The sequence below is a fragment of the Lutra lutra genome, chromosome 3 (assembly GCF_902655055.1).
Source record: "Lutra lutra chromosome 3, mLutLut1.2, whole genome shotgun sequence".
Classification (NCBI taxonomy): Eukaryota; Metazoa; Chordata; class Mammalia; order Carnivora; family Mustelidae; genus Lutra; species Lutra lutra.
This window is the reverse complement of record NC_062280.1, coordinates 14,961,660-14,980,442: the sequence shown is the minus strand read 5'-3', so window position 1 is coordinate 14,980,442 and position 18,783 is coordinate 14,961,660. Positions and strand designations below refer to the sequence as shown.

At 36.7% G+C, this 18,783-nt stretch overlaps 1 protein-coding gene across 8 annotated transcripts in view; it reads right to left on the bottom strand.

The window, feature by feature from the left end:
- NBEAL1 (neurobeachin like 1) overlaps positions 1-18,783 on the bottom strand; it is a 192,880-nt gene that overhangs the window by 62,690 nt on the left and 111,407 nt on the right. For all 8 annotated transcript variants that reach the window (XM_047720851.1, XM_047720847.1, XM_047720846.1 and 5 more), the window contains 3 exons: positions 14,594-14,751; positions 12,358-12,482; positions 6,539-6,665 (listed from right to left, as the gene is read on the bottom strand). In XM_047720851.1, the coding sequence (XP_047576807.1) occupies positions 6,539-6,665; positions 12,358-12,482; positions 14,594-14,751 (410 nt within the window). The remainder of the gene's footprint in view (positions 1-6,538; positions 6,666-12,357; positions 12,483-14,593; positions 14,752-18,783) is intronic.

Genomic DNA, 18,783 nt, shown 5'->3' with positions numbered 1-18,783 from the left:
TCCTTTAACTAATTTAGATAAATGCCCAAAACAGTAACTATTAAACTGTATTGTTGGGAGAGGAGTCCCAGATGGCAGAGGAGTAGGAGTACTGGTTTTGTCTGGTCCTGCAAATTCAGCTAGACAGCTACCAAATCATTCTGAACACCTGTGAACTCAACCAGAGATCTAAGAGAATTGCTGCAATTCTACAAATAGAAAAGTGATCACTTCCTGTAAGAATGACAAGATGGAAAAACTCACCTCAAAAAAGAGAACAAGAGGCAGTAATGACTGCCAGGGACCTAATCAGTATGGATATGAGTAAGATGTCAGAACTAGAGCTCAGAATAATGATTATAAAGATACAAGATATGCTTGAAAAGAGCATAGAAGACACTAGAAAATCCCTTTCTGAAAAAATGAAAGAATTAAATCTAACCAAGTTGAAATAAAAAAGGTTATTAATGAGATACAATAAAAAATGGAGGCTCTAACTACTAGGATAAATGAGACAGAAGGGAGAATTAGTGATATAGAAGACCAAATGATGGAGAGAAGCTGAGAAAAAGAGAGATAAAAAAAACTACTTGATCACGGAGGAGAATTTGAGAGATAAGTGATAAAGCAAAATAATATTAGAATAATAGGGATCCCAGAAGAAGACAAAAGATGGGGGGGGGCACAAGGTATATTGGAACAAATTATAGTGGAGAACGTCCCTATCTGGGGAAGGAAAGACATTGAAGTCCAGGAGGCACAGAGAATCCCCCTTCTAAATCAATAAAAATAGGTCCACATCTGAACATATAGTAGTGTAGCTTGCAAAACTCAGAGACAAAAAGGAAACCCTGAAAGCAGCTCGGGACAAAAGATCCGTAAACTACAAGGGTAGAGTGCTGGCTGTTATACACAACTATTGAATCACTGAACACTACGTCAAAAACTAATGGTGTACTATCTAGTGGCTAATCGAACATAATAAAAAAATGATAAGTCCAAATAAATTAAAATTTTATTAAAAAAAACAAACAAACCTACAAGGGCAGAAACATTAGACTGTCAGCAGTCCTATCCACAGAGACCTGGCAGGCCAGAAAGGACTGGCATGATATATTCAGGGTGCTAAAGGAGAAAAATATACATCCAAGAATACTTTGTCCGACAAGGCTCTCATTCAAAATAGAAGGAGATAAAAACTTCCAGGACGAACAGAAACTAAACCAGCCCTGCAACAAATATTAAAGTGGATCCTTTAAGAGAAAAGAGACCCCAAAAGTAACACAGACCAGAAACAGAGACAATATACAGGGACACTGACTGTACAGGTAATACAATGGCACTAAATTCCTATCTTTCAATAGTTACTCTGAATGTAAATAGGCTAAATGCTTCCTGTCAAAAGACACAGGGTATCAAATTGGATAAAAAAGCAAGACCCATCGATATGCTATCTGCAAGAGACTCATTTTAGACCCAAAGACACCCCCAAACTGAAAGTGTGGGGTGGAAAACCATTTATCATGCTAATGGACATCAAAAGAAAGCTGGGGAAGCAATCCTTGTACCAGACAAATTAGATTTTAACCCAAAGACTGTACTAAGTGGTGAGGAAGGACACTGTATCATAATTAAAGGGTCTGTTTAACAAGAAGATCTAATAATTTTAAATACTTACGCCCCTAACATGGGAGCAGACAATTATGTAAGCCAATTAATAACAAAATTAAAGAAATACAATAATAGTGAGGGACTAACTTACAGCAAGTACTTACTTACTTACTGCAAGGGACAAGCAATCTTTATCTAAGCAGAAGATCAACAAGGAAAGAAGGACTTTATATGACACATTGGACCAGATGGACTTCACAGACATATTCAGAGTATTCCACCCTAAAGAACAGAATACACATCTTCTCGAGTGCACACGGAACATTCTCCAGAAAAAACCACACACTGGGTCACAAATCAGGTCTCAACTGGTACCAAAAGACTGAGATTATTCCCTGCACACTTTCAGACCACAATGCTTTGAAACTTCAACTCAATTACAAGAGGAAATTTGGAAAGAACTCAAATACATGGAGGCTAAAGAGCATCCTACTAAACAATGAATGGATCAGCCAGAAAATTAAAGAATTTAAAAAATTCATGGAAACAAATGAAAATGAAAACACAACTGTTCAAAATCTTTGGGATGCAGCAAGGGCAGTCCTAAGAGGGAAGTATAGAGCAATATAAGCTTTTCTTAAGAAACAAGAAAGGTCTCAAATACACAACCTAACTTATACCTGTAGGAGCTGGAGAAAGAAGAGCAAATAAAGCCTAAACCCATCAGGAGAAGAAAATAAAGATTAGAGCTGAAATCAATGAAAAGAACTGTATACCAGATCAACAAAACTAGGAGCTGGTTCTTTGAAAGAATTAATAAGACTGATAACCCCCTGGCCAGACTTATCAAAAAGAGACGAGACAGGACCCAGATAAATAAAATCATGAATGAAAGATGAGAGATCACAACCAACAACAAAGACAATTAAAAGAATATGGGGCGCCTGAGTGGCTCAGTGGGTTAAGCCGCTGCCTTCGGCTCAGGTCATGATCTCAGGGTCCTGGGATCGAGTCCCGCATCAGGCTCTCTGCTCAGCAGGGAGCCTGCTTCCCTCTCTCTCTCTCTCTCTGCCTGCCTCTCCGTCTACTTGTGATCTCTCTCTGTCAAATAAATAAATAAAATCTTTAAAAAAAAAAAAAAGAATATACTATGAGCAACTGTATGCCAACAAATTAGACAATCTGGAAAAAATGGATGAATCCCTAGAGACGTAAACTACCAAAACTGAAACTGGAAGAAACAGAAAACCTAAACAGGCCCATAACCAGAAAGGAAATTGAAGGAGAAATCATAAATCTCCCAACAAAAAAGAGCCCAGGGCCAGATGGCTTCCTAGGGGAGTCCTACAAAACATTTAAAGAAAAATTAATACCTATTCCTCTGAAGGCATGAAACATACAAACGGAAGGAAAACTTCCAAACTCTTTCTACGAGGGCAGTATTACCTTGATCCCAAGGCCAGACAAAGACTCTGACAAAAAGGACAATTATAAACCAATATCCCTGGTGAACACAGAATTCTCGGCAACATACTAGCCAATAGGATCCCAAAGCACATTAAAAGGATTATTCACCATGACCAAGCGGGACTTACTCCCGGGCTGCAAGGGTGGTTCAACATCCACAAATCAATGTGATACACTACATTAATAAAAGAAAGGACAAGAACCATATGATCCTCTCAAATGATGCAGAAAAAGAAATCTGACAAAGTACAGTATCCTTTTTTGACTAAAACTCTTCACAGTGTCAGGATAGAGTAAACATACCTCATGATCATAAAATCCATGTAAGAAAAGCCCACAGCAAATGTCATTCTTTTTTTTTTTTTTTTTTAAAGATTTTATTTATTTATTTGACAGAGAGAAACCACAAGTAGGCAGAGAGGCAGGCAGAGAGAGAGGAGGAAGCAGGCTCCCCGCTGAGCAGAAAGCCCGACGTGGGGCTCGAACCCAGGACCTGGGATCATGACCTGAGCCGAAGGCAGCGGCTCAACCCACTGAGCCACCCAGGCGCCCCATCAAATGTCATTCTTAATAGGGAAAACCTGACAGCTTTTCTCTAAGGTCAGAAACATGACTGGGATGTCCACTACCACCACTGTTCAACATAGTATTAGATGTCCTAGCTTCAGCAATCAGACAACAAAAAGAAATAAAAGGCATCCAAACTGGCAAAGAAGTCAAACTCTCACCCTTCACAGATGACAAACTCTCATTCTTCCACTCTATGTGGAAAACTCAGAAGACTCCACCCCAAAATTGTTAGATCTCATGCAGGAATTCAACAAATTGGCAGGATATAAAATCAATGCACAGAAACCAATTGCATTTCTATAGACTAATAATGAAACAGAAGAAAGAGAAATTAAGGAGCTAGTCCCATTTACAATTGCACCCAAAATCATAAGATACCTAGGAATAAACCTCACCAAAGAGTAAAAGAATCTGTACTCAGAGAACTATAAAGTACTCATGAAATTGAGGAAGACACAAAGAAATGGAAAAAATTCCATGCTCATGGATTAGAGGAAAAAATATTAAAATGTTTATGCCACCTATATATTCAAGGTGCCTATCAAAATACCATCAACTTTTTTCACAGAGGTGGAACAAATGATTCTAAATTTGTATGGAATCAGAAAAGACCCCAAATAGCCAAAGGAATGTTGAAAAAGAAAAAAAAAGCTGGTGACCTCACAATTCCGACTTCAAGCTCTATTACAGAGCTGTAGTCATCAAGACAATATGGTACTGGCACAAAAACAGACATATAGATCAGTGGAATAGAAGAGAGAACCTAGAAATAGACCCTCAACTCTATGGTCAACTAATCTTTGACAAAGTAGGAAAGAATATCCAATGGAAAAAAGTCTCTTCAACAAATGGTGTTGGAAAATTGGACAGCCACATGCAGAAGAATGAAACTGGGTCACTTTCTTACACAATAAATAGAAATAAATTAAAAATGGAAGAAAGACCTAAATGTAAGACAAGAATCCATGAGAATCCTAGAGGAAAACACAGGCAGCAACCTCTGTGACCTAGACAGGTCTCCAAAGGGAAGGGGAATAAAGGCAAAAATGAAAATTGGGATTTCATCAAGATAAAAAACTTTTGTCCAGCAAAGGAAACTAAATCCAAAGACAACCAACAGAATGGGAGAAGATATTTGCAAATGTCTTATCAGATAAACGTCTTTATCAGATAAAGGGCTACTATCAAAAATCTGTAGAACTTACCAAACTCAACACCCAAAGAACTAATCAAATCAAGAAATGGGCAGAAGACACGAACAGATATTTCTCCAAAGAAGATATACAAAAGGCCAACAGACCCATGAAAAAATGCTCCACATCACTTGCCATCAGGGAAATACAAATCAAAACCACAATGAGATACCACCTCACACCAGTCAGAATGGTTAAAATTAACAAGTCAGGAAACAACGGATGTTGGCAGGGATGTGGAGAAAAGGGAACCCTCTGACACTTCATGGGAATGCAAGCTGGTGCAGTCACTCTGGAAAACTGTATGGAGGTTCCTCAAAAAGCTGAAAATGGAGCTACCCTACAACCCAGCAACTGCACTAGGTATTTACCCTAATGATATAAATGTAGTGACCTGAAGGGGCACCTGCACCCCATGTTTATAGCAGCAATGTCCTCAATGGCCAAACTAATAAGAACCCAAATGTCCAACAACTGATGAGTGGATAAAGAAGATGTGGTGTATAGATAGAGAATGGAATACTACTCAGCCATCAAGAAATGAAATCTTGCTATTTGTGACGATGTGGATAGAACTAGAAGGTATTATGCTAAGTGAAGTAAGTAAATCAGACAAAGACAACGTATGATCTCACTCATATGTGGAATTTAAGAAACTAAACAGAGGATCATGGGGGAAGGGAGGGAAAAGTAAAACAAGACAATCAGAGAGGGAGACAAACTGTAAGACTCTTAATTATAGGAAACAAACGGAGGGTTGCTAGAGGGGAAGTGAAGGGGGGGATGGTGCAACTAGGTGATGGGCCATTAAGGAGAGCATGTGATGGAATGAGCACTGTGTATTATATAAGACTGATAGATCACTGAACTCTACCTCGAAACTAATAATATGCTATATGTTAATTAATTGAATTTAAATTTAAAAATATAGTAAAAAGTAAACTGTATTATTGGGGTTAAAACATATGAAAGCCTAGGGGCGCCTGGGTGGCTCAGTGGGTTAAGCCGCTGCCTTCAGCTCAGGTCATGATCTCAAGGTCCTAGGATCAAGTCCCGCATCGGGCTCTCTGCTCAGCAGGGAGCCTGCTTCCCTCTCTCTCTCTCTCTGCCTGCTTCTCTGTCCACTTGTGATCTCTCTCTGTCAAATAAATAAATAAAATCTTTAAAAAAAAACATATGAAAGCCTATATTGATAACAATAATAACACAAAGGAGAGTTAAGGAAATTAACATATTTTCTGTTAATACTGATAGACCCTTAACAGCTTACATAGCAGTAACAGATCGATGCTGGAAATACAGTTGACCCTTGAATAATGCAGGCGTTAGTGGCACTGAACCCTGTGTAGTCAAAAATCCATGAATAAATCTGACTCCCTAAAAATTTAACTTTTGATTGCCTACTGTTGACCAGAAGCCTTACCAATAATATACACAGTCAATAATACATATTGAATTCTTATAATAAAGTAAGCTAGAGAAAAGAAAATGTTTTTAAGTAAATTACTCAGAAAATACATTTATAGTACTATACCGAATTAAATTGCAAATATACAGTATTTACTGGAAAAAATTGTATATATGTGGACCCATGCAGTTCAAACTTTTATTATTCAGGGTCAATGTACTTAGGATTATAAGCAAATATCTTCCACAATTTTATAGGCCCATTTTTCAGAACAAAATAATTTTTAATTCTTTCAAATACTTATACATACATATTTACTCTGGCTGTTAAGTCGTCTTCAGGAAGGTCTAATTTATCCTCCTCCATATTGCTAACTTTTACTTGTTTCACTACTTCCAAAAGCAATGAATCACTGGAAGGCTGTGAGTGTTGGATACCTGTTTAAATAAATACAAAATATCCATTAAACACAGTAAAAAAAAATCTTATTACAGGCCTTCTATAATTCCTGACTATTAATTACATAATAATAATAATAATGTGTATTTTAAGTAAAGGAGAAGGGCAGGGGAATTGGGTGAAGGAGTCAAAAGGTATAAACTTCCAGTTGTAAGATAATAAAGTATTGGGCATATAATGGGCATGAGGACCAGTTAACAATGCTATATGGCACAGGTGAAAGTTGCTACAAGAGATCCTAAAAGGTCTCATCATAAGGAAAAAAAATTTTGTAATGATGTGATGGATGTTAACTGTACACTGCTCTGATCATTTTGCAATATGTGCATATCTCAAGTCATTACGCTCTACACCTTACACAGTGCTGTATGTCAATTATATCTTAATAAAACTGGAAAAAAACTAAGAAGGACTTAACATTTTCTAAGATAAAAAAGCAATGTACAGGGTCCCTGGGTGACTCAGTTGGTCATGCGTCGGCTCTTGGTTTAGGCTCAGGTGGGGTTGTGGGATTGAGCACTGTGTGGGGCTCTGTGCCCAGAGGTGAGTATACTTGGGATTCTCTCTCTCTCCCTCTGCTCCTCACACCTCTGCCCTCAACCCTGCACTCATTAGCTCTCTCTCAAATAAATCTTTTTTTTATTTTTATGATTTTATTTATTTTTTTGACAGAGACACAACGAGAGAGGGAACACAAGCAAGGGGAATGGGAGAGGGAGAAGCAGGCGTCCTGCCAAGCAGGGAGCCCAATGCAGGGCTTGATCCCAGGACCCTGGGATCACGACCCTAGCCGAAGACAGCTGCCCAATGACTGAGCCACCTAGGCACCCCTCTCTTAAATAAATCTTAGGGAAAAACCTCAGTTTACTACAGAAAAGTTTTTATACATGATTTAGAGTAATCTAGGTTATTTGTGATCTTAAAAACTATTACATGCAGGGCGCCTGGGTGGCTCAGTGGGTTAAGCCGCTGCCTTCGGCTCAGGTCATGATCTCAGGGTCCTGGGATCGAGTCCCGCATCAGGCTCTCTGCTCAGCAGGGAGCCTGCTTCCCTCTCTCTCTCTCTCTCTGCCTGCCTCTTTGTCTACTTGTGATCTCTCTCTGTCAAATAAATAAATAAAATCTTAAAAAAAAACTATTACATGTATAATAAAAGGAATAAATGTTTTAAAAATGTGTTATCTATTTTAATGATGGTATTATTTATATTTCAACATGGGCCAAGTAATCTCTTTAGTTCTAAAGTATGCCAATAAGTCACAGAAAGAATTATTCTCACTGTATTAACTTAATAGAACTATTCTTATTTTGTATTTGTACTAAGGAAACATTAAGAAAGAAGATGACAAATTATCTTTAATTGGAAGAGAATACATAACCCAAGAGCTAAAGTTTTTTGTTTTGTTTTTTTTTTCTGGTGCACATGAAATTTAATAAGTAATTCTGGATACAAATATATGCAATAAATGCAATACATTTTATAAACTATACATTTTATAAGAAGGCAGGGCTAGTATAATGGGATGAATGAAGGCTGTGAAGTGGTAAACTTAAATTCAGATTCTGTTCTACCACTTATTAACCAGGTGATTCCTCTGAATCTGCTTTCTTTTTTTTTTTTTTTTTAAGATTTTATTTATTTATTTGACAGACAGAGACCACAAGCAGGCAGAGAGGCAGGCAGATAGAGAGAGAAGGAAGCAGGCTCCCTGCGGAGCAGAGAGCCTGATGTGGGGCTCAATCCCAGGACCCTGGGATCATAACCTGAGCTGAAGGCAGAGGCTTTAACCCACTGAGCCACCCAGGCGCCCCTGAATCTGCTTTCTTTCTTTTTTTTTTTTTTAAAGATTTTATTTATTTATTTGACAGAAAGAGATCACAAGTAGACGGAGAGGAAGGCAGAGAGAGAGAGAGAGGGAAGCAGGCTTCTTGCTGAGCAGAGAGCCCGATGTGGGACTCGATCCCAGGACCCTGAGATCATGACCTGAGCCGAAGGCAGCGGCTTAACCCACTGAGCCACCCAGGCGCCCCTGAATCTGCTTTCTTAACTGTGAAATGGGGATACATCACATCACAGTGAGTATAAGATAAACGGCAGCTATCATTATTACACATCCACTTCTCAATTACCTGAGTAACATAAGAATAGTAATAAAAATAACTGCATAATTTATAGGTAGGACTGGGAAAAATTTATGTATGTAACTATGAATAAAGATATTTCAGTTGTGGGAAATAAAAATAATTCATACTAGTGAACCCTTGTTAAGATTCTCTCTGTTCCTCTGCCCTTCCACCCCTCCCTAATGAAAAAGAAGAAAACAAAACAAAACAAAAAAACCCTAAGTAACAAAACATTATAAAGATGACAAATCCTCCCTTAGTTTTTCAAATGGTATCATTGCTCAGACATAAAAAATGAGTCAACATAATGTACAAATGCATTTTGTACATTTTACATCTATGTAAATCTGCTTTGATCACACCTTTGCTTATATCTAGGGAGGTACTGGCTCACATGTTTCCTAGAACAATTTACTCTTTTTACTGAACATGTTTCTTCATGTAGCCTAATTTATTTTGTATGCCAAAATTTATTGTTAAACACTTAATTAAACAAAGCATATGAGAATATGCAATGAAAACTGAAAATAAGGAATCTAGATAATCCGACACAAATAGAAAACAGACTTTATGTAAATGAATGACATTACTCCATTAAGGGTTTAAGTTCAAAATTTGGTAAGATTGGTGAATGAGGGGCATCTGGGTGGCTCAGTGGGTTAAAGCCTCTGCCTTTGGCTCAGGTCATGATCCCAGGGTCCTGGGTTGGAGCCCCAGGGCAAGCTCCCTGCTCACTGGGGAGCCTACTCCTCCCCCCAGCTTGTGCTCTCTGCCTCTCAATTTTTTTTTTTTTTAAAGGAAGATTGGCAAATAAAATGAGGATGGAAAACATGTCAGGCTAAGAGGCCAGCTGGGAAACTACTGTTAATTTTAGGAAAAGGTAGCACTAAGCTAAGCCATGGCAACAGCAAAGGGAATGAGAATAAGAAAAAACATTCAAAAGATGTGTAAGGGAGAATTAACAGGACATTATACCTATTATGTGTAGGGGATTAGGAGGGATAAGGATAGATTCATGGTTAATATTAATGATTCTGAGAAACTAATAGATGGAGAAAATAAAACTACAACCAAGATACAAGAAAAGCAGAGTCTAGGGTGAGGGGTAGACAAATGAGCAAGATAACGAATTCAGTTTCAGAACTTTAATATGGAGGTGTCTGTGGAAGAGGTATCCCAACAGGCAGACATGCAATTGGAAACCTTGGTCTAAAGTTCAAAAGGCAGGTAACAATTAGAAATACAGGTGAGAAAGCATCATTTCATATACACTGGTAAGGTCATGAAATCACCACTTCACAGAAAGCGTAAGTAAAAGGCAAAATGGTATGGATCAGGGAACACAATCATTTAAAAGGTGACCAAGAAAAGAAGACTAAAAATTGGTAAAACAAACAAACAAACAAACAAAGAAACAAAAAAAGTTGGAGGTTAAGCACCAGCGCTAGAAAAAAATATATACTTATACAGGAGGATTACTACTTAAGTTCAGAGATAATAGAAACGGTGTAAGGACTAAAAATACGTTGTTGCAAATACTCAGGAAAGAGTATTTCTAATGAAGAAGTAAGAGCAAAAAAATTTCTCTAAAACCCAAACCAAACCAAAACAAACAACAAAAAAACAAACAAAACCATTTTTTCTCTAAAAACAAATATTTTTTCCAAAAAATATTTTATTTATTTGTTTGACACAGAGAGAGAGAGAGATCACAAGTCAGCAGAGAGGCAGGTGGCGGGGTGGGGGTGGGGGGGAAGCAGGCTCCCTGCTGAGCAGAGAGCCTGATGTGGGGCTTGATCCCAGGACCCTGAGACCATGCGCTGAGCCAAAGGCAGAGGCTTAAGCCACTAAGCTACCCACCCAGGCGCCCCACTAACTATTTAAATTCCATAATTTGTAGGTGGTTGTGCTCCAAAAAATACTTTACAAATCACTTGTTTAATTCACAATGAATTTCTCATCAAAAATGTTACAGATAATAGTTAATTTTGTAGTTTAGCCCACAATGTAAAAACTATTCTGCACATTTGCAATGGGATCCTTGCAAAGCAGTACTGGGGTATGTTAAACAAAACAAAATAAGAAAATATTTTTAAAATACTATGAATTCTGGCAGCTGATGAAAATACTTACAGACAAAAATAAGGAGCAGGTAGAACATTTTACAATTACTTCTGAAGGATACTTCGGAAACTTTAAAGAGCTTTAGAGATTGATAACACTATGAATTTTTGTTTCTTCTGTACTATATTTTTGTCACTATTATACTTGGGGTATATTTGAAAATTAGGTAAGGAGAAAAACTGAGAAATGAATAAAAGAAAGAACACGAGTTTTCCTAGATTTATTTAAAACCAAGAAGAAGGGACATAAAATTGTATCTGTGTACCAGTATAAAGGGGTGAGGAGAGGAAGAGGTACAGGAAATTTCCTGGGAGGAATTTCTTCACAAAAAAAGAAGAAAACAATAGGGGACACTATTCTTTAAGAATTACTAGATTCAAGTCATTCACCAAAGATATTTGCTGAGTGATAAGTGTAGTAAAATTTCAAGGAGTAGAGAAAGTATAATTGTCTCAAGATACGTACAGGGAGAACAAGCTGTAAGCAAGCGACTTCATATATAAGATACTCTTAAGAGTTTCTTTCATGGGTAGGGTAGGGCCATTATTTTGCATTAAAGGAAATGAGTTACTGCATCTGATTTATTTTAGGATGTAAGACTGTAAATGCCAGGCATCACAGAAAGCACTCTGGATTAATTTATGGCATCAACTGTATTGGCCAATATATTAAGGCAACTTTAAAAAGACTTAAAAACTAGTACTTGAATTTCATCTAAAACTTAGTCACTGAACACAAGGTAGCTATGATAAAGCAAGTTAGTACACATATGACTGTCAATGACTCGACAGTCAATATTTTGGGTATTTCAAAGATCTGTCTTCAAAAAGGGAGATATGAACTCAGATGGTTAGAAAGGCGGGGTTTCCTTAAAGAGTTGTAGAGACTCTTTGAAATCTGTTTCGAAATACTGCTAAGCTATGTGTGTTTGTACTTTTCTCTAGAAAAAGGCATTGGCCCATCTAAGATACTAAAGGTTTAAAAAGAACAGGTTATAAAACAAAGAAAGCATTGCTAAGAATTCTAAATATATCTAACATTAGTCTCAATCAAGGTAAGCAGACTAAGGGAAAAGAAACACTGTTTCAATATATCACAATGGATACAAGAGATAGTACATTGCACATAAACTACAGTATCATTTTAGGATTATAATTATGTTTTTCTTTGAAAAATTACAATTAATTCATACAGTAATTCATCTTAGATTTAGGCCAAAGGTAACAGAATTTAACCTTTACAACCCTTTAAGTATCAACTAATTTCTGTACACCAAAGCTTTGTAAATAGTATCTTAACATTTTGAAAACAAAATGGCCCCCTTCATTCCTGAGTAAGCAATTCTGAAAACAATTAACAAAAACAATACCAACCCACCAATACCCTCACTAAGATAACAAATAAACAAGTATCAGGACTCACCTAGATTATCTCTCAATGCACTAGCGTCTTCATGAGATTTGAAGTTATAATTTGGCACCAATTTAAGTCTCATGCGGGAGTAATTTTCTACATTAGCTAGTTTCCAGTGAATTGGACTTTGCTTCCTATGAATATTCATAAGTAAACAAGTAAAATTACTTAGCTTGAAGTTATAAAGATTGGTTGATTGAAATAGAGTAAGAAAGTATCAGGAATTTTGCATTTGTTTAGCACCATTTTATAAAAACACATTCATTATCTCGTTTGACCCAAAGAACCCTGAAAGAAAACCAGTGTGGATATGCACAGCTGCGGTTTTTACATGAAGAACCTAAGACAAACTAAATTATTTGCCTGAGATGCCAAGTTGTTTGCAGGTATCAGAAATAAGAATTGAACATAAATCTTCACACTTATAGCCTGGTATCTTTTACTCTTTAACTGCTCAATGGAAGTTCTTAATTAGCTATAAAATGAATTTATTCTAATACAGTATTCAAAGTAAAATAATTTTACTACAAATAACGAGAATATAATTGATCTAAATATAAGAGCTAAAACCCTTAGAAGAAAAGACAGGAGCAAATCTTGTTACCTGGATTTGGGAATGGTTTCTTAGATATTATATCAAAAACAAACAACAAAAGGAAAAAAAGAGATAAATTGGACTTTGAAATTTAAAAAAATTCGTATACCAGAGGCAACTATCAAGAAAGTGAAAAGATAACCTACATATTTACAAATCACATATCTGGTAAGGGTCTATTATTGAGAAAAAGAACTCTTACAATTCAACCATAAAATGTCAAACAATCTCATTTAAAAATGGGCACAGAACTTGAATAGACATTTCTTCAAAAAGATACACAAATAGCCAACAAGTGCATGAAAAGATACTCAATGTCACTGGTCATTAGGAAATACAAATAAAAAATCATATGATACCACTTTACATCTACAAGGACAGTCATAATTTAAAAAATTGGAAAAAATTTACAAGCACTGGTAAGGCTGTGGAGAAACTAGAACCCACAAACAATGCTGATGGGAATGTTAAATAATGCAGTTTCTATGGACAATTGGCAATTTCTCGGTAAGTTAGACACTGGATTATCTCATGACTTAGCAATTTTATTTGTACGTGTATACTTTCTTAAAGGAATTAAAAAACAGATGTTGAGGGGTGCCTGGGTGGCTCAGTTGGTTAAGCATATGCCTTTAGCTCAGGTCATGATCCTGGAGTCCTGGCCCTGCATCAGGCTCCCTGCTCAGGGTGGAGCCTGCTTCTCCCTCTGTCCCAGACCCCACTCATGATCTCTTCTCTCTCAAATAAATAAAATCTTAAAAATAAGAAATTAAAAAAATACTGACACAAACACTTGTTCACAAATGTTCATAGCAGTACTATTTATAATAGCCATATGGAAAACCCAAATGTCTATCATCTGGTGAATGAAGAGACAAAATGTGGAATATCCACACAATGGAATATTATATGGCCATTAAAAAAGAAGTACTGATACATGCTACAATACAATGAAAACATAATGCTAAGTGAAAGGATTAAGGCCACATATTATATGACTCTATTTATATAAAGTATCAAGAATACACAAATTCAGAGAGAAAGAAAATGGATTGGTGGTTGCCAGGAGCTGGGTAAAGGAATAGAGAATGATTGCCTAACAGGTCCAGGGTTTCTTTGCAGTAATGAAAATGTTCTGAAGCTAGATAGTGGTAATAATTGTACACTATGAATGTACTTAATTTCACTAAATTGGATATTTTTAAATGGCTAAAATAGTAAAGTTTGTATTATGTGTACTTAACCACAATAAAAGGGGTGTATTATATATATATATTACATTTTACATTATTTTATATATATATGTAATTCAGCAAAATGTATGTGACTTAGGATCAAGTAAATTGTAAAACAGTGAAACACATAACATCACTAACTAGCTCAAAGAGGCAGTATCAGGAAGACAGATTTAAGACTTAAGTTCTACATGACAGGATAAAAGGAAGGGAAGTAACTCCATGTGAAAAACATATATACAAAGCTCTAAACATTCCAGACCTGTAATTCACAAAAAGAAAACCAAATTAATTAAACACAATTTTTTATAAGTTGAATGTTTTAAAAATCGGATTGGAGAGGTCACTGGCTCAAAAAGTTCTAGGCAGGAGTTCTAAAGAAAAAAGGGTTATTTGATAAATAATATCCTCCTACCTTTTAGCCCAAGGTCCCCTTTCAGATGTGAGGTAGAGCTGTACTGCCTTCCAGCGTCTCAGAGTGATTAACTGTTGGCTGCTAAGTTGTTTAAGGGTATTATTATACCTCAAGTTCTCTTGCCGTGCTTTTCTATTAAATGGTTCCACAAAAAACTCCTGAAACAGCAATAAATAATAGCATTGAATCATTTATTTAAAGAATTTTAAAAACCTGACCCAAAAAATCCATGCAGTAAAAGAAAGAAGCTGGTAACCCAACAGTACTTTCTTGTTCCATTAGAATAACTTTCTTTAATGAAGCATATGATTCTAACTATAGTTTATCTGTATTTTGTAAAACTTAGAAAATCAAACATGTGAAGAACTTCAAAAGTGTAACATACCTCAATACAGGATTTTTTACAGAAACTCAGAATTATTAACGTCATAGAGTCAAATAAAATGATCTTCCTTTGGGACCCTTTGGTTTTTAAGGCAATGGAATGAGACTCATGCTTAAAATACAGCAGAAGGAAGAGTAACCGCATCCATACTAATACTGGGGACCGGAAAAGAAATGCCAAAGACAAAAGAAATCTACAGGGGCAAATCTCTCACAATGAAAAATTTCATCATTTGGACTGCTGCTCTCTGAAAAACATCCTAGTTATTAGCAAATGAATTCACGCACTTAGTCCAGTTTTCAGGATAATATAGACCCTAATAATAGGTTCTATCAGGATATAACGTTAAGCTCTGAAATTCAAGTTTTATAGTTTTCTAAAAAATTTTATTTATTTGAGAGAGAGAGATAGTGACAGTGATAGTGATGGAAAGCACAAGTGGGGAGGAGAGGGAGAAGCAGGGAGCTCAGCAGGGAGCCCGATATGGGGCTTGATCCCAGGATCCCGGGACCATGACCCAAGCTGAAGGCAGACACCCAACCGACTGAGCCACCCGGGTGCCCCTAGTTTTACAGTTTTCAAAAAGACAAGCGGTAAGACTGACTTATCTGACTGACATTGATATTCATCTATCAGGAATTAAATTAACAGTATTAATTTGTTTCAAAAATCAATACTGAATTACACTGAAAACAGTTAAAGACATGGATTTAAAAGACATCTTTTATTTATTTTTTATTATTTTTAAAATTATGTTATGTTAGTCATCATACAGTAGATCATTAGTTTTTGATTTAGTGTTCCATGATTCACTGTTTGCCTATAACATATCTTTAGAGAGGTAGTACAGTAGAGCGTGGTTAAGAATATAACTTTGTGGGCTCAACTGGTTAAGTGCCTGCTTTGGCTCAGGTCATGATGTTGATTTTGGGGTCCTGAGATCAGCCTTGCATCAGGCTCAGTGAAGAGTCTGAGTCTCCCTTTCCCTCTGTCCCTGCCCTCAGCTTGTGTGTATATACTCTCTTTCTCTCAAATAAATAAAACCTTAAAAAAAAAAATGTAACTCTGGAGTTAGGCCTGGGTACAAATCTTAGCTACTTAATTCTCTGAGGCCCAGTATCCTCAACTCTAAGATGAAGTGGACAATAATTGTCATCAAGAAAGATTAAGATTTAAAGTGCTTAATACAGTGCCAGAAAAGTAGTGAGCTCTCAGTGAAATGTAGTTGTTATTACTATAATTGTTACTGTAATTATTACTAGACCTTTAGGAAATCAATGATTTGGTATTATCAAATATTTACCACAGATCCTTGCTAAGAAAACTGAAGTCATGATAGCTTCATAATAATTAAACATGAATTTCATGGTGGGTGAAGTTTAAGCAAGAAGAATATTTTAAGGTTAGGTTTCCCTAGAAAAGCTAAGGGTAAAGTTGCAGAGAAAGTATTGACTGGAATAGAAATTGACATAACTATGAGGACAGTGCAACAGTTAAAAAAAAAAAATCTTATTTGTCAGAGAGAGAGAGAGCGAGAGCGTGCAAAAGAGCATGAGCAAGCACAAGCAGGGGGAGAAGCAGTCTTCCCACCGAGCAAGGAGCGGGAAGCAGGAATCAATCCCAGGACCCCTGGGATCATGACTTGGGCTGAAGGTAGTCACCCAGGCGCCCCCACAGTACATTTCAAGAAAAGGAGTAGCAAACAAACAAACAAACAAACAAACAAAACTGTCATTTTGGTTTAACCACATATATACATAAAAATCAGGAAGGATATATACCAAAATGTTAATAGTGGTGGATTACAAAGGTTTCTTTTTATATCATTTTATGGAATAAATGTATTTTTATTTGGTTATCTTTGTTTCATCATGTTTGTTTTTAGATCCTGTACAGATTTTGTTAGATTGATATGAGTATTTTATTCTTTTTAGAGCTATTGTAGACTGTGCTTTTTCAAAATTTCAGTTTCCAGTAGATCGTTGTTAGTATACAGAAATATGATTAAATTTTGTGTATTGATCTTATGTCCTGAAATGTTGTTAAACTCATTAATCACAAGAGATTTTTGGTAAATTCATTCAAATTATCCATATAATCGTAATATCTGCAAATAGTTTTATTTCTTCCTTCTCAAGGTAAATGACTTTTATTTCTTTTTCTATTCTTTTTTTAAAAATTTCTACTTGAGAGAGAGAGAGAGCATGGTGCAACCAGGGGGAGGGGCAGGGGGAGAGGGACAGGAAAATCTCAAGCGGACTCTGTGCTGAGCCAGACATGGGGCTCAATCCCATGACCCCTGAGCTCATGACCTCAGAGGAAACCAAGAGTCAGATGCTCAATAGACTGAGCCACCCAGGCGCCCCTCTGTTTCTATTCTTAATGCATTTGCTAGGACTTACAGTAGAACAGTGACTAAAGGACTGGTGAGAGTGGATGTTCTCATCTAGTTCTCTTCTTACAAGAAAAGCACTGTTTTCCATCTTTTCCCCCCTACAGATTTATTTAATTGAGAGAGAGAGAGAGAGAGGAAGCAAGAGCGGCAGGGGGCAGGAGGATCAGAGGGAGAGAGAATCAAGCAGACTCTGTGCTGAGTCTGACATGGGGCTTGATCCTACAACCCTGAGATCATGACCTGAGTGAAAACCAAGAATCAGATGCTTAACTGACTGTACCACCCAGGTGCCCCCAGTTTTCCATCTTTAAATATGAAGCTGGCTGTAGGATTTTTGTAGAGATTCTTTTCTATTTCTAGTTTGCTGACAGCTTTGAACATAAAATGGACATTAAATTTTGTCAAATGCTTTCTCTACATGTATGGATATGATCATTAGTTTCATTTTAACAAATATGAATTTGGTCCACTATCATTATATTGATTAATTATCAAATGCTGAAGCAATCTTGCATTCCCAGGATAAATCACCTGGTATAATGTATTATTTTTTATATATTGCTGGATCCAGTTTGCATTTATGTTCCTAAGAAATACTGTAGTTTTTTATATATTGCCAGATCTGTAGTCTGATTGTAGTTTTCTTGTACTACTTTTGTGATTTTTTTTTAAAGATTTTATTTATTTATTTGACAGAGAGAGATCATAAGTAGTCGGAGAGGCAGGCAGAGAGAGGGAGGAGGAAGCAGGCTCCCTGCTGAGCAGAGAGCCCGATGTGGGGCTCGATCCCAGGACCCTGAGATCATGACCTGAGCCGAAAGCAGAGGCTTTAACCCACTGAGCCACCTAGGCACCCCTACTTTTATGATTTTTAACCAATATAATAAATATACAGTGTTACAGGAGTTTCAGGTATATTTTTGGATTACTTTTGAATGGTTTCAATAAGAGGATACTATTGCCTTCAGATAATGATTTGATAAGTGATTCTACTTTTCTGTTTTCTAAAGAGATTACGAGGAATTGGTGTTATTTTTCCATTAAATGTTCAATAGAACTCACCAGTGAAACCACTTAGGCCTGGAGTTTTCCCTTTTGGAAGGTATTTATTTACTTATTTACTTATTTATTTTTTGGAGAGAGGGAAAGAGAGAGAGGGAGAGAGGGAGGGAGAGAGAAAGAGAAAGCACAAGCAGAGGGAGAGGGAGAGGCAAACTCCCTGCTGAGCAGAAAGTCCAATTTGGGACTCGATCCCAGGACCCTGGGATCATGACCTGAGCTGAAGGTAGATGCTCAGGCACCTCAGAAGGTTTTTAAAGTATAAATTCAATTTCTTTAATAGATAAGATTATCCAGGCTATCAATTTATTATTGAATTAGTTTTAGAAATTTACATGTGTCAAAAAATTG